Genomic DNA, 16,615 nt, shown 5'->3' with positions numbered 1-16,615 from the left:
ACAGCATTCCTAGGGAGGCACTTCTGGGCGCCAAGCTCAGTACCCTACCTGTGTTGACATTTAGTTGCTCTCTGAAAAATGGGAGCTCATTCCTATTGAGCCCTGGCCTGGGTCACCCCTCTAAGTGTGACGTCAGTCCTCACTTAATTCTAAGGAAAATCTCCCCTGCTACCCACGTCCTCTGTCAGGCCATGGTGAACACAGACAGTGGTGGTGACCCCTGAGCGCTGGCACAAGTCCCTCCCAGGTCCCGAGTTCTCCATCTGGCAGTCACCTGCCTTAAGAGTGGGAAACTGAGGTCGAGACAGTCATGTCCTACATCTGCCTCAAAAACTCATTTACTTGCACTTGCAGCCTTTTTTAAGAAATTCTCCTCCATGGAAAGAATAAGGCTCAAAGGTGGTATTTTTCATTATTTATCATGTGACCTTAATTTTTAAAATCAAACAAGGGAATTCACTGGAGGTCTGTGGCTAAGATTCTGAGCTTCCTCTCCAGGGGTCATGGGTTCAATTCCTGATTGGGGAACTAAGATCCCACATGCCATGCAGCATGGCCAAAAAGTAAATATATAAAGTAAAATTACATAAGTAAAACATGCCAAAAAGTCATTATTATTATATAATAATAAAAAATAAATACTAGTTCTTATTATTATTCAGAAATAGATAATGCAGAAAGTAAAACCCGCTTTGCTCTGTAATCCTATTCTCTAAAGACAATCACTGTTAATAGGTGGACTGTAGAGCCTTATAGAATCTTACAGGATGGCTTCTGTATTTTACACGAAATGAGACGACACTAAACCACCTTGTCTAATCACCTTTTATTGCACAGAACATCATGGCTCTTTTTCCATGCAGGTGCCATAATTAACAGAGTCCCTATCTTTGGACATGGAGGTTGGTCTCAGGATTTGTAATGACATATAATGCTGTAATCAGCATCTCTAAGGGAAGCTAAAAAACTGATCTTTGTGACGTAAAGGCCAAAGCTGGGCATGAACCACCAAGGGTCCCTGAGAAACTGTGGCATTGTCATAGGGGTGACCTGCCCTGGGTTTCCAGCCCAGCTCTGCTGCATGCCCCCCCAACTCTGGCACCTCTGACGAAACGTCAGGAGTGTGAAATCAATTCTCTCATCTCCTGGTTGTTCAACTCAGGAGAGATTTCCTCCTCCTCCTCCTCTTCCCCCCTCCCCAACCCAGTACCTCTACTTACCCTGCTTCTGTTTTGAATCTCTAAAATAATGTGACAAGTTAATGATGGTACAATTATCTAAATGTTTAACAGACATGTTATCTAAGTGAGTCGGATTGAGATTCCATCCCGCTGACAATAAACATCAGTGGTGGAGCAGAAAGCGATAGGCAAATTATAGCAAACCCTGCAATTTCAATGCTATTAAATTTGGAGGAATAACAGCCTTGAGGCCTGTAAACTCTGAATAAAATAGGCCCTTGTGTTTGTCCAACTATTAAATCAAAATGCTACCAACATCCTAGAAAAAAACAAGGCGATTTATGGCTTTTCAAGTTTCAGTTACACATTGGTTTTTATTAACTCCTTTCTGTCATCAGGCAGCAGTGGTATCACGGGGGGAGAAGGGAGCACAGCCAGAGAGGAAGGGGCAGGAGCTGAAAAGATGGAGGGGATATACGGGGCCAGTGGGAGCGGGGGGTGGAGAGGTGAGTGGGAGCCCCAAGGATGACCATGCGGACTCTGGTGTGAGAACGGCATGAAAGGGAAGGGGCCATTCTGAACACAGGCAATTCTGAATCCAGTTAAGTCCTCTCTGCATATGAACCTTCGAGTTGCGAACTTTCAAAGATGTGAGTGTGTGTCTGGTTCCACCGAGGAACCAGATCCTGTGCCACCCACGTCAGGTGTGACTGAAATTGCAGCTCGCCCTCCGTCTCCCGCTGCTGACGATCCACGAGCTCTACCATCTCCCACCTCCTCCAGTCAGGAACCCTTCTTGCCTGCTCCCTCAAGGCCAGCCCCCCGATCCGATGCCAGCTCTTGTATTGTACTTTTCAAGGTACTGCACGATAAAAGATGTTTTATTTTTTATGTTTTCTATGTATTATGTGTGTGAGAAGTATTATAAACCTATTACAGTACAGTACTATGGGGCTGACTGTGTTAGTTGGGTACCTAGGCTAATTTCAATAGACTTATGAACAAATTGGACTTACCAACCCACTCGTGGAACAGCACTTGTTCATATGCAAGGGACTTACTACCATAGGAGAATGACACGTACCCTGGAAGTTCCATCAGACTCCCAGCTGGGGGCCCTGAACTTGAAGCCCAGTCCTTCCACTGAACGAGTCATATTACTTAAACCGCTCTGAGCCCGCAGCTCCTCAGCAGCGATAGGGGCAGTGAACCTGCCTCTTAGTGGGCTCTACAAGATAATATATAAAAGCACCAGAGCCAGGCACAGTCCAAGCTCTGAATAACCGTCCTCAAAGGTCAAAATCGTTTCAATCCCCTCAAACTTCTGGAATAGTTTTTAAAAGACAAAAGATCTTCACCTTTAATTTCTTCTTCAGACGCAGTATGCATTTAATTTTTTATTGAATATGCATCTAAATAAAATGAAAGAAGAGGCTGTCTACTGGTGAGACAGAAACTGTAAATGTCTAATGTGCTTAGTTATGTCCGGCTCTTTGTGATCCCATGAACTGTAGACCGCCAGGCTCCTCTGTTCATGGGGTTCTCCAGGCAAGAATACTGGAATGGGTTGCTATTTCCTATTCCAAAGGATCTTTCCCACCTAGGGATCAAACCTGTGTCTCCTGTATCTGCAGACGGATTCCTTACCACTGGGCCACCTGGAAAGCCCCTGTAACAGCCATAGGTACAAATGTGCTGAAGTGGAGAAAAACGTAGACCATCCATCCAAGATCGGAACTTTAGGCTGGGCTTGGAACCATGCAACCTCTCAAACAGCAATTTTTCTTACCTAATTCCCACTCCCGATATTTGAGAGAGGCAGAGAAACAAAGCAATTTGTCCCGTGTCATAAAGCAAGCCTGTGACAGAGCCAGGATAAGAATTCGGTTTTCCTTTCCCCTAATTCATTCTTGTTTTCCCTAATACCAAGCTGCCCCCACACGACAATGATGTTCAACATTTCCACTATGATGGGAGATGGCTGGAGGTGGGGACTAGGTGAGTCCTGCTCACTGCTGTATCCTTATCCCAGGGCCCAGCATCAATGTCCAGCACAGAGGAGATGCTTAAGACGTCTTCTGAATGAATGAGCTTTAACCTCTTTTATCCCAAATCAATCTCAGTTCAATTTTCCTCGCCAATCCCAAGAGAGCTAAACACCACCGATCCCCTCAAAGCGTTAACGCTTCATGCAAAAGTATTGGGGTGATGGATGGGGAGAGCTCAGAGGTTCTGTAGGGCAGCAAAACTCTTCTGCATGATACAATGGTGAATACACATCATTATACATTTATCAAAACCCAGAGAATTTACAACGAGAGTGACCCGTTAACATAAACTTTGCGGGATAATGATGTATCAACCTGGGTTCATCAGGGGTAACAAATGCACCATTCTGATGAAGGATGTTGACAGGGAGGGAGTTGTGTTGGGGTAGGGAGTAGACAGTATATAGGATACTCTATGCTTTCCACTCTATTTTGCTATAAATCTAAAATCACTCAAAAAAAAAAAAAACCCCGAAAATCTATTCATAAGAAGCAGCACTGGAGGTCAGTCCAGAAGGAGCCAGAGGGACCCTGGCACCGCTAGGGTGACCGGTGCCAAAGGAAGGCGTGGCTGGGCAGCAGGTGACAGCCAGGCTGCCATTCCCTATGCCACAGCAAGCAGCTCCAACAGAGCCGAGAGCCCTGGGCTTGGAAAATCAAACTCTATATTAGGCATCAAACATGCCTTGATAGTAATAGCACAAAACGAGCTCAAGAGTAAGTCTATGCTGGAGCACTGACTGTACAAACAGGAGCACATGACTCTCCCTCCCCAAGTGCCCATGACGTCCTGCAGCCGTCCCGAGCTCAGGCTTTCTCGGGTTCAATTCCCTGGCACACCACGTGAAACGCTATACCAATCACCCCTGATATTTATAAAAGTCAAAAGCTATTATGCTTTCAATGGGGGAGGTCACACCAATCTAAGTGGAGCGCACGTGTCCATCTGATGACCCCCTCCTCTCCCCGGCCCTCCAGCCTGGGTCGGGGTGAGAGGCTCGTTCTGCCTTTTTTCCATGTCAAGTTTTGGAAAGAAGTTCTTTCTCATCTGCTGGCCGTTCTCCCTTTCCCTCCCTCATCCTCTTTGGGACCAGGGGAACAGAGAGACTGCCCTTGGGAGGAGGAGCCAGAACAGTTGCTGGTTTTCCTACTGCAGGAGGACAGGAGCCAGCCGCCCTGACAGGGCTCCTCCATGCCCAGCACCACCCCTCGTGCCAGGCCCAGGGCAGGAGCAGGGGCCAGAAGGCCGGCAGCCACCCCCAGGGAAGGAATGTAACTGCTCACCCTCTATGATTCTCTGCCCCGCCTGCTCATCCACCACCGAAAGTCCTCCAAACAAGGACTTCATTTTCTTCTCTGGAGTTCAGGGCCAGAGACAGTCCCTGCAGCTCTTTCCAAGCATCCTTAATATATCAGGAGGGACAGAGGGGCCAGTTCAAGCAGGCAGCCGACAACACCAAGGTGGGGGCACAGCTCTCTGCACGATCAAAGGGTGTGCATGTGTGTGTGCGCGTGTGTTTCTGTGCTGTCACTGCCTTCTCTTCCCAAAGCCACGACAAGGTGCCTCTGAGCCTCCTTCACACTGAGGAGGAGAGGGCCCCAGGGAGGGCGCCTCCAGCGCCTGCTCCGTGCTCCCGGGGCGGGCAGGTCCTGCAGCACCGCTGCCCTTGGCCACCGGGTGCATCAGCTGTTCTGGGCCGCACGACCCTCCTGAGGCTGACACGGAGGAGCTGAGGAGCATCTCAGCATTTGCATCCGCTTGAATGGCTTTCTCTGTGACGCAGGAAGGTGGAAATGAAGCAAGTTTTTCTAGGCCAGCAAAATAAAGTCCTTATTTTGTAGTCAAGAGTGGAGAGTACTTTGGCCTGGAAGTAAGAACTCGTGGGTCCTAATTCTGGTTTGGCTTATTTGTTCTCAACTGACCCCCCTGTGCAAATATAGGCCTCTGAGCCCTAGTTTTTTAGGCTGTTGAATGGGCAGAGCTGAGGCCCCGGCTCTGCACATTAGGTATGATGCCCAGGCCCGCACGGGGAGGAGAAGCAGCATTAAAACACAGGCTTTAGGGTGCAGGAGCCCGAAGCACACGTTCTAGCCATCCTGGACAGGTCATCCTTAACTTCTCTGAGTTTTAATTTTCTCTAGCAAAGAAGAGGGAAGGAAAATGTCTATGTTTTAGGATGGTAATAAGGACTTAATAAAATTATATCTTCAAAATATCCAATAGTGTACCGCTACTGTATTATCTGTGCGTGCACGCTAAGTTGCTTCAGTCGTGTCCGACTCTTCGCGACCTCATGGACTGTAGTCTGCCAGGCTCCTCTGTCCATGGGATTCTCCAGACAAGAGTACTGGAGTGGGCTGTCACGCCCTCCTCCAGGGGATCTTCCTGAGCCAGGGACTGAACCCACATCTCCTATGTTTCCTGCATTGGCAGGCAGGTTTATTTTTTGTTTGTTTGTTTGTTTGTTTGTCTGTTTTACCACTAGCGCCACCTGGGAAGACGATATTATCTGTAACCAAAGCAAATTCACCCTACTTGTTCATTTGCTCCACAACACACTGTAGCCTTCAGGAAGGCAGGGACCGCCCCTTGCACACAGTAGGTACTTCAAAACTTAGTGGATAAATGAATGAAGGAAGGATGGGACAAATCAGCTGCACAGGCTACTTGGTATGTGGCGAACACAAGTCACTAGGCTGGCCAACCTGGGGGGGCAGGGCGTGGGCTGGAAGACAGAGTGGAACTGCTTTGGAGCAAGTCTGGAGATCAAGTGTCCTGGGCTCTAAGGCGTCCATGAAGCTTCCCAGCCCCAGAACTCCTAAGCTCAGGAATGACTTTCTGTCTCTTTTCCTTACCAGGGCACTACGAGGGCATAAAGTGGGATGACCCAGGTCTGACTTATATTTCCAGAATACCCAGGTTCCTAATGGCCACAGACATGGGCCAGGACACCAGTGGAGGACTCAAGCTCCTGGAAGGGGGAACACAAGACCTTGCTCTGTGCTAACCCCAGCTCTGCAGCCTGTCCGGCCTAGTTGGATATGTCATCGGTTTAAACATCAGAAGAGGGCAGTCTCCCTGGGAAGCTTCGGGCATTCTAGGAACTAGGGCCTTAAATAAAATCCACGAAATCTGTTCTGAGAGGCTGTTCCACATGCACAACTCCATTATGCCCTCACCTCTCCCCGCTGTACATACAGCAGGGGCTGATGGCTCTACAGGTACACTGGAAACATCCTCTTGACCAAAGGACGCATCAGGGATCCTCAAAGATCCCATCAGCTCAGCAAAGCAGCTGCACCCCATTCTTATTCCTTTCTTACCACATCAGCCTGCCCCTTCCCCTCTCACCTACCTAGTCAGGGGAAAGGATACCCTCCAAGGGCATGGCGAAGACCACGATGGTGCAGTGTTAGTAACCACCATCACCACTGACTGAGCGCTTACTCCATGCAAGGCCTATGCTGAGTGCTTTCCACGGATCATCAAATTAAATCCTCACAACATCCCTTGTACGACAGCATCGTTGCTGTCACATTTCCAAGGAGGAAATGGGCTTAGGGAAAGTTAAGCAACCTGCCCAAGCTCATAAAACGTGGAAGTGATGGGACGAGATAGGACTTGAATCTAGACCTCTGACACCAGGTCCCAAGTGCTCCGAATACCCTGAATGTCACACTCAAGACTTTGGGTTCCAAGGGTGCCGCTTCCTTGAAACCTGCAAGACAAACCTGAACCGCGCTATCAGGGCCCCAGCTTGCCTGGTGAATAAAGCCCTCGAGAGCTCATCCTCCCTGGGTGGCCATCTGCACATCTGCCTTTCCTGCTATGGGTTCTCACAGGCTCTCTGGCCTGGCCCCCAAACAGTAGCATTGGCCCCATCCCTCTTATGTTCAGATCGCACACAGGGAGCTGTTCTGAGTCCCCTACATGCGGACGTGTTAAGTCACTTCAGTCATGTCCGACTCTGTGCGACCCTATGGACTGCAGCCCACCAGGCTCCTCTGTCCATGGGACTTTTCAGGCAAGAATACTGGAGTGGGTTGCCACGCCCTCCTCCAGGAGATTTTCTCAATCCAGGGACTGAAGCTGCGTCTCCTGTGTCTTCTGCGTTGGCAGGCGAGTTCTGTACCACTAATGCCACCTGTGAAGCCTCTGAGTCTCCTACATATGAATTAAAAGAGCTGAAGGTTCCTTCAGCTCAATTCCAAGGCTGCCGCACTGAGATCTCCCCCCTCCCCCACAGGGCCTGCTGCAGACTGCCCCAGCCCCCTCGCCTTTAGCTCAGCAGCTGAGGTATCTCCCCTGCCCTCTAATTAATGCCACCCGATCCCATCTGTTGCCCCCAGGCCTGTTCACGTCCCAAACGGGGATGTACAGTGGCTCGGACAACATTATGATTTGTAAAACCCACTCCTAATTAGTTTGACTTTGAATGAAGAGGGTAATTATTTTTAAATTTATTAACTGCTGCCTGGCCAGAGAAGTTTCCAGATCAAGTGACACAGGGAAGCTATTTCTGTTCAGTGATGCAGCAATTTATATTACTGATCGGTCATTAAAACCTCTGGCACAAAACCACTTGTGTTTCCTGAGCCAAGATACTGTCCGTGTGTCAAATTTCAAACCCGGAGTATAAATTAAGCCATTAATGGTATTTATCAGTTTATCTGGACTTTTAAAGAACTACTTACTAATTTAAGACATTCCTGATATAGAACCCAAGTGGTGCGCTGGGCGCGCATGTGTACGTGTGTGTATATGTGTTTTCTCGCTTTTTATTTTACTGAACAGTGTAAAAAAAATTCTGATGTGTAAATGAAGTACAGGCATCTTGGGGAGCTGCAGAGCTGTTAATTCCTGACTGCTCTGCAACCCAAACATTTTGGAAGCAGCAGTGTTTTGCAATATGTATTTGTCATAATATAAAAGGTGTAAAGTGATCTCTGTTTATCTCCTCAAAGTCTTAGCTGTAGCAAAACAGAAAACTGAAGTGTGACAACGAAGCCTGAGCCCAGCCCAAGCGTAAGTGTGTCGTCCCTGAGCACCAGCTGGAGCCCACCAAGATCCTGGAGGGCGGGGACAAGGAAGGGTCATACCCACGGGGACAGAAGTCCTCCAGGGTAAGTGGAGGAGCTGAAAGGGTGAGCCCTGAAGATGATGTGTGTTTGGCGAAAATGGGATTGGAAATACTTTCTACTAAATTCATTCTGCAGTGTCAAGAATATCTGAGAAGCACCCCGATAACCCATCCCAATGCCATGCTACACGTCAGCCCTGTGAATTGCCCACGTGGCGGGGCAGCCTTGGGCATGGAACTCCCAGACCCTATCTATTTCAGGGATATTGTATACTATCTCCTGAGGGGCACACGGTCATCAGGGTATTGAGGATGCTTAGTTAAATAGGTCACAGGGATCCAAAAGAGCTCTGCCCAGGACACGGCCATGAGCTACAGAAGCTCTCCCTAAACCATTCAGCCACAAACCCATGGACAACAGTAAGTCAATGAGCAGGCAGCTGGGGATTGGTAGAAAGAGCACTGAAGTCAGAGTTGGGTCAAGTTCCAGCTCTCCACTTTCTAGTGCTGGGCTTCTAGGCCTCCATGGTCTCACCTGTGAAATGGGTACAGTGGAAGAAAGTGTTTGATAAACATAGGTATCAGAAACATAAGATGGCAATTCCATGACTTTACTCTCCCAGGGTCTCTTCCTTCTCAGAGCTTCCTCCCTGCTCTCCTGTTCGCTCTCTTAAAGGATATCTGGTACCCCACTGGCTTCCCCCAGTCCAACAGCTTTAACATCACTTTCAGCATTCCTTATAACCAGGCCTCTCTCTTCCTCAGAGGCCTCCTTTCTTAGAACAGAGATGGCATCTAGATGTCACGCTGTATTTTTTCATGGATTATTAGGGGAGTCTGAGAACCCATCTGGGTTCTGCAGGTTCTACAGGTGTGTTCCCTATAATACTGTCCCCAGCTCTGCTTGTCAGCAGAACTGCCTCATTGTCAATCTGACGCTGATAATACGGCCACCACCACCTCTGTACCCAGCTGAGAACAGCCTGCCCAACACCAGGAGGGGCCAAACGCTTCTCCTGGCAAGGGAGCTTGCCCCTCGCTCACAGCCAGGGGGGAAGGGAGCCCTTGTTAAAGCATCCACCCTGGTTTCTTCTGCGCAATTTGGATGCAACTTGGAGATAAAGCAGAAGTAAGTCTGAGGGTTAAGACTCTGGAGGTTAAGACTTACTTCTAATGTAAGGGGCACAGGCTTGATCCCCGGTCAGGGAACTCAGATTCCCACACGCCTGCTTCACAGTACTGTCCCCGGCCCCCAAACAGGTCTGAAGGAGCCAGGCTCCACCTCTGCTACAGAAAGGATGGGCACTATACCCCTTTGCAGGTGAGGAGATCTGAAGGGCAGAAAGGACGAGGAACAAGGTTATCCACCTGCTAGACAGGGAAGTTAGATTCCACCCCCTCCCCAGCTTCTGACTCAAACTCCAGGTTCTTTCCAATCACTGTTGTTCAGTCTCTCCGTCATATCTGACGCGTCAGGCCTCCCCGTCCTCCACCATCTCCCAGAGTTTGCTCAGACTCATGTCCACTGAGTTGACGATGCCATCCGATCAATCTCACCCTCTGTCACCCCCTTCTTCTCCTGTCTTTTCCCAGCATCAGGGTCTTTTCCAATGAGTTGACCTTTTGCATCAGGTGGCCAAAGTACTTGGAACTAATATTCTTTTCTGAAAAATGTCGGTCACTTTCAAGTCCTCATTAACTTAATAAATCCTGGAAGGGCATTAGTCCAAAGACACCTCCTGGTTTTCAAAGCCCAATCAACACCAAACTCTAAAAACAGGTTGCAATGTCATTTACACCACCGAATTACACACTTTAAAGTTAAAATGGCAAATTTATATATCTTTTATGACAGTCTTAAAAATACACTAATATATCAAAAACTACAGAACTGGATCCTTTAAACATGTGACCAGGATGTGAATTACATCTCACTAAAGTTGTCTGAAAAACAACATAGGGAGCACGTCTGTGTTGCTCACTGCAGTGTCCCAGTGGGTGCAAGGCACACAGAAGGTGCTCAATAAGTGTGTGGGGGTCCTGTCTGTGAACGACATCCCCATCTGCTCACCCGGCAGGGACTCAGTCTCTTGCCCTGGCCCTGGCAGTTAGGGCAGCTTGCTCCCTGCTGCTGCAAATTTAATTTGGACAGACAGAATTAAGCTGCTTTGCAAAGCTGGCTCAGAGTTCGGTGTCCTCAGCCCCCAGTTGGAATTCTCAGAGCAGGATTCTCAGTTACACGTATGGTCCAGAGGCAACAAGAAATAGCCGGGAGTCTGGGAGACATGCATCCTTCCCTGGCTTTTAAGAAAACCAGCTCTGAGATCCTGGGCAAAATCTTCTGGCCAAGTCCCCTTCTCTAGAACTGAGCCAGGGAGACACTGACTGGGCTCAAAGCTCACCTAGAAAGTTCTGCTTAATGCCACAGGTCAGGGCAACACCAGCCCAGAGCGCATGATACCAGGACTATGACATATGTCTTCCACATGGAAAGGCTGATTTTGAGGGGCAGGAAGACAAGAAAATACTGATGGCGATCACGAACAGCAGCAGCAGCTGACTGGTCTTCCTTCTTCCCTTCCGGCCCCGGAAGCAGCTCAGGGGCCTGCTTCCACGGAGGGCTGCCACCAGTCCGTCTTTCCCTGTGTGTCCGTCAGTCTCCATGAAGAGAGGGAATCTGCTCTTTCATCCTTCAAACCTGGGATTGACCTGTGCCTGCTGAGAGCAATGAACGATGGTGGAAGTGACGCTAAGTGCTTCCAGCCTGCCTTTTAAGAAGGCTGGCAGTTTCTGCTTTCTGACTCTTGGAACCCTGAGTGAGAGGTCCAGGCTGCTCTGCTGCAGAGAGAGGCCACCGGGAGGAGGACTGGGAGGCAGATACGAGAGGGAGGGCGCCATCGCGGATACCCAGGCCCACACACCACCCAATGCAACCATGCGAGAGACCCCAAGTGAAAACTGCTCAGCTGAGCACAGTCACCTACAGAAACGTCTGATATGTTAACACAGTGTGGCTTTACTCTACTGTTAGAGTGGTTTTCGTTGCATACCAATTGGTAACAAACACTCCTGTGGTCAATTATCAACACCGGAACTGGGGTGATATTTCAAACCCATAAATCAAGTCATGTCATCCTCCATTCAACACCCTCCAATGGACTGTTTAGCCCATTTTCTACAAATGTTTGCATAGGTGTGTGTGTGTGCACAATGTGTGTGTATTACTGAGTCATAATTCATACACCATATGATACACCATTCACGCTTTTCAAGGACAAAGTCAGTACTTTTTAATGTATTCAGAGATGCACAACCATCACCACATTTTAGAACATTTTAATCACCCCAAAAAGAAACTCCATACCCATTAGCATTTACCATGTCCTCCCAAACCTCCCAGCCCCTTACTAATTTACTTTCTGTCTGGAGATTTGCCTATTCTGGAGGTTTCATATAAGCAGAATCATACAACACATGGCCTTTGTGACTGGATTCTTCCACTGAGCATAATGTTTTTAGGATTCCTCTTTAAAATGTTTAGAATGTATCAGCATTTCATTCCTTTTTATAGACGAGTAATACTCCATTGATGGATAAACTACATTCTGTGTATCCATTCATCAGTAGGTAGACACTGAGTTATGTCTACCTTTTTGGCTATTATAAAAATGCTGTTAAGAACACTTATGTGCAAGTTTTGGCTATTATAAAAATGCCGTTAAGAACAACTTATGTGCAAGTTTTTGTGTAGATATATGTTTTCATATACACAGGAGTGGAATTCCTGGGTCAGAGTACCTGTTTACCTTTTTGAGGAACTGCCTGTTTTCCAGGGCTGCACCATTTTACACTCCCAACAGCAGTGTACGAGGGTTCTGATTTTTCCACAATCTCAACAACACTTCTCACTGCCTGCATTTTTACTAAGCTACATCTTGGTGGGTGTAAAGCATTTAGTATCTCATTGTGATTTTGATTTGTAGTTCCCTGATGGCTAATGATGTCAAGCATCTTTTCATGCACTCAATGACTATTTGTTTCTTTTGGAGACATGTCTATTCAGTCAGATCCTCTGCACAGTTTTTGCTTGGGTTATCTGTATTTTTATCAGAGTCCTAAGAGTTCCTGATACTTTCAAACTGAAGGTTTCTAATCAGATGTATGATTCGCAAATATTTTATCCTCCCCTCCCCAACCCCAACAATGGACTCTTGGCACATGCAGAATAAAATCTAAATTCCGTGCCAGGATTGAGAGACCCACCTGATTTCTGACCTCATCTCCCACCACTCTCGGCACCTCACTGCCTGCCCCCTACCACCACACTGCTCTTCCACGAACCTGTCAAATTCAACCCACGTGCAGGAGTGTATGTTCCCTTTACTCAGATCTTCTTCCCTGAAAACTTTAAGTAACTATCTCACTTTCCAACTTTACGGCTGGGATCAGATGTCACCCTCTCAGAGAAGACTGACCATCTGATCTAAAATACCCCTTTCCTCCCTTATCCTGCTATATTTTTTCTCACTCGTGCTTATTACAGCCTGGCATTATTACCACACAATCATGTGCCTATTGCCCTACTGGAATCTCAGTTCCATGAAGAATGCTATCTGTCTCATATGTTACTAGACCTTAAAGACCCCAACAGTTCCCAGCATGTTACAGGAACTCAATAAATATTTATTAAATTAAACACATCTGCTACTATTTATCGAACACTTATTATGAGCCAAGCATTCCCCTAAATGCTCCAAATAAAATATCTTATTTAATCCCCCCAACAAATCTATGCTACATGGTAGATGCTAGTGTTACCCTACTTTTCCAACAGGTGAGGAAACCCAAATTAAGAGAGCTTAAGTAACTGATTCATGGCTCCACAAACAGTAAATGGCAGTGTCAGGATCAAACCAGTACCATTCCTGTCCCCACTACTCACTTCAGCAAGTCACTTACCCTCCTTTGAATCTCAGTTTCCTTATCCATGACACGGAAGTAGCTTTCTACTTTATAGAGTTATGGAAAAATTGGCTAACTGAGATCAGGTAAAGCACCAAGAACAGGGCCTGGCATGTTGTGAATGCTCAGTAAGCATGAGCTACAATGATGAAGATGACGCCAAGTACCATGATGAGATGACGCTGATGCTATGAAATCAATGGTTTGAGATCACAGCAATATCACTGTTGGATAATACTGTTCACATGCACGCCTGTGGACAGACTGCTTTCTTTTAGACAATGACTAGACTCTTGCAGACGGAGGGACAGCCCACTGGGCCGCACAAGGGATTCAGAGTTAGACAACATCACTGACTTTCTAAAGCCTCTGAAAGTACCATCATCTCCATGAAGATGGGCTCCAAGTGGCCTATTAGAGACAGAGACCTTGGCCTGAACCAGGGCAGCTGTTCTTCTGGGGCAAAGCCACACTTATAAGTTCCTGCCCTGCCAGCTCCACCAGCAAGGGTAGCTGAAGATGGCACAAACCACCCCACTCACAGCTCCCCAGGGAAACAAGGGCCAAGATACTCACGTCCATGCACCATCACAAGGGAGACCCTGGAGGATGGGGTCACTCACTCACCAGTATGGGTCTGCCTGTGCGTCTCCAGGGCTTCCTCCTTCGAGAACTGGGCACCACACTGATCGCAGACAAAGGCTTTGGCACCCGCTGAAACAAAGGGGAGGTGACACTTTATTATTATTATTATTATTATTATTATTATTAAGAGTGACACTGCATTAGGAAAAGGGGTCCTGGGCTAAAATCGTGCAGGTGGACCCTGGGGGAAGGGGCTGAACACCTGTGAAAATCTCAAGTCAGGGATAACCCATGGCCCCAGAGCCAGCCTGGCCCCCACCTCCAAGATGTGATCACCCACCCAACTGAGCTCCCAAATGCCCCCACCGAGGGCTCTCCCAGACGGAAGCGGGAACAGAACCAGAACAGCCATAACAAACAGCGAAGGGATCCGGGAGAGATTTGCAAGAAGAAGGGGTATCCTGAGGGGCTGGAACCCAGTGAGGGATGGAAAGGAGTCCCTGATAGTGTGAGGGGAAACGTGCCCTGCTGCCCAGACTATACGGGGGAAAAAGAAACTGCTGACACATCAGTACCTGGATAATTCCCTAACTGGGTACGCCCGGGGGCTTCCCTGGTGGCTCAGATTTGCTAAAGAATCTGCCTGCAATGCAGGAGACCCAGGTTCCATCCCTGTGTCAGGAAGAGCCCCTGGAGAAGGAAATGGCAACTCACTCCAAGAGTCTTGCCTGGGAAATCTCATGAACAGAGGAGCCTGTGGGCTACAGTCCATGGGACTGCAGAAAGTTGGACACATCTGAGCAACTAACACTTCCACTTTCTGTGTGTCTAAAACCAAACTGTCGGGACTTTCCTGGTGGTCCAGTGTCTAGGATTCCAATGCAGGGTGCTGGGGTTCAATCCCTGGTCAAAGAACTAGATCCCACATGCCACAACTAAGAGTTAGAATGTCTCAAAGAAGTTCGAAGGTCTGCAGCTAAGACCTGGAGCAGCCAAATAAATAAACGTAGGTATTTTTAAAAAGTCAAACCAAACCACACCTACCAAAAAATAAACTTAAAATATTTAACTGTCTACCCCCCAGGCACCACCGGCAGCTAATAATTTAAAATCTCTGAATGACTCTCCTTCAGAATAAAGTCCACAGTCCACGGGGTAACTCACAAAGCCCTTTCACGCTTCTCTCTCCTGCTTCTTCTCTCACTCCTCATCCTCGTTCCCTGGTCTCCAGCCCTCCTGAGAAGCTCTGGTCCCCCTGGAGGAGCCCCGCACTTCCACACTGTGAGCTCTCTGAGCATCCTTCTGCACCGCCTCTGGCTCTGACAGTCCACCCCTCTCTCCAGCCCCACAGTACATCATTATCACGCCTCAGCTCCAACCCTTGCCCCGGGTCTGGTGACGGGGCCCCTCTCCAGGCTCCCACAGCACTCTGTTTGTTCCAGGTTGCGGTCTCACCAGGCTCTCTCCTAAATGCCTGTGGACCCGTCTCCAGCTCCCCAAGGGAGGAAGTAAGTCATGGCATGCACAGTTGTATCTGCCTAACACCCAGTGGGAATGAATGACTATATGTATCTGTGGAATAAACAAAATCAGTTCAGTGCAATTCAATTGGATCAGCTTTTTTGGAACCATTTTTACAAGCATCAAAATTAACAGGGCCACAATGTGATGATGACTTTCTACCACTTGCTAATGGCTTTCAAGGCTCTGTTACTTCATCTAGGAGGCACCCGTCACAAGCTTCGGCAGGTTTCCCTCCAAATGTCTTCTAGATGCATCTCGCCCCCTGCATGTTGATAACCACTGCACCTACTGAGGCCCTTGTGGGTCGTGCCCAGAACACTGGATGACTCGAGGAGGACTACCACACCACCAGCCACCCTCTGACCCACCAACAGAGGCAGGTTCCTGATTCCTCACACTTCCTTGCTCAAAAATATACAACGGCTCACAATTTGCACTGACTCTAAACTCCTCCTTGGGCGTCCCTGGTGGCCCAGCTGGTAAAGAATCTGCCTGGAATGCGGCAGACCTGGGTTGGATCCCTGGGTTGGGAAGATCCCCTGGAGAAGCGAATGGTTACCCACTCCAGTATTCTGGCCTGGAGAATTCCATGGACTCTGCAGTCCATGGGGTTGCAAAGAGTCGGACACGACTGAGCAACTTTCACTAAACTCCTCTACTTGGCTTTCAAGGTGTTCCATCAGCTCACCCGGTCAGCTGTCCAGCTCCACTGGGAACTGTCCTTGCCAGCCCTCTCCGGGTGCCGCGGGGCCCTCCTGGGTCACAGTGACCGAGCAACGCCTCTCTTCATTCCTGTTCATTCCAGTCCTAGCCCATTTCCAAGACCAAAGTACACATGTGCCAAACACGCCAGCCCCTCGCGGCTCTGCCCTTTCCAATCTGCTATCTGCTGCTGCGCTTTGCTCCTTTCCACGAGTCTGAGCACTTCTTTAAGTGTGCCTGTGTTTTAGGTTTGTACTGAAGTGGCGTGAGAGGCACAGCTATTTCTTTCACATATTTATAGCAGAAAGCAGTCTAGTGCTGTTTGCAAACCACCTCAGATGTCCTGGTGGGCTACAGTTCACAGGGTTGCAAGAGTCACACACGACTTAAGCAACTAAACAACAGAGCATATACCAGGCGTCAGGTGGGGTATTTGGCATGTATCATTTCATTTACTCCTAACAAGCTTTTAAAGCACATAGTGTGATTACCCCCATTCAGCGGATGATTCAACTCAAGTCCACAGAGGTCG

At 48.2% G+C, this 16,615-nt stretch overlaps 1 protein-coding gene and 1 long non-coding RNA gene across 13 annotated transcripts in view; one reads left to right on the top strand and one right to left on the bottom strand.

Moving 5' to 3' along the window:
• The window catches only part of ZBTB16 (zinc finger and BTB domain containing 16), a 199,575-nt gene that overhangs the window by 51,514 nt on the left and 131,446 nt on the right, over window positions 1–16,615 (bottom strand). For all 12 annotated transcript variants that reach the window (XR_015141845.1, XR_015141844.1, XR_015141841.1 and 9 more), the window contains one exon: window positions 13,900–13,986. Coding sequence is in view for 7 of the 12 variants with exons in the window: in XM_086339306.1 (XP_086195432.1) it covers window positions 13,900–13,986 (87 nt within the window). In the remaining 5 variants the exon portion in view is untranslated. The remainder of the gene's footprint in view (window positions 1–13,899; window positions 13,987–16,615) is intronic.
• LOC147357464 (uncharacterized) lies at window positions 4,134–7,808 on the top strand. The gene is made up of 2 exons (XR_015141846.1): window positions 4,134–4,690; window positions 6,089–7,808. It is a non-coding gene; the product is annotated as an uncharacterized LOC147357464 (long non-coding RNA).

Source organism: Bos grunniens, chromosome 15 (genome assembly GCF_055505025.1).
Source record: "Bos grunniens cultivar Pamir isolate PY7600 chromosome 15, Bosgru_T2T1.0, whole genome shotgun sequence".
In the NCBI taxonomy this organism is placed as follows: domain Eukaryota; kingdom Metazoa; phylum Chordata; class Mammalia; order Artiodactyla; family Bovidae; genus Bos; species Bos grunniens.
This window is presented reverse-complemented; position numbering and strand designations above follow the sequence as displayed.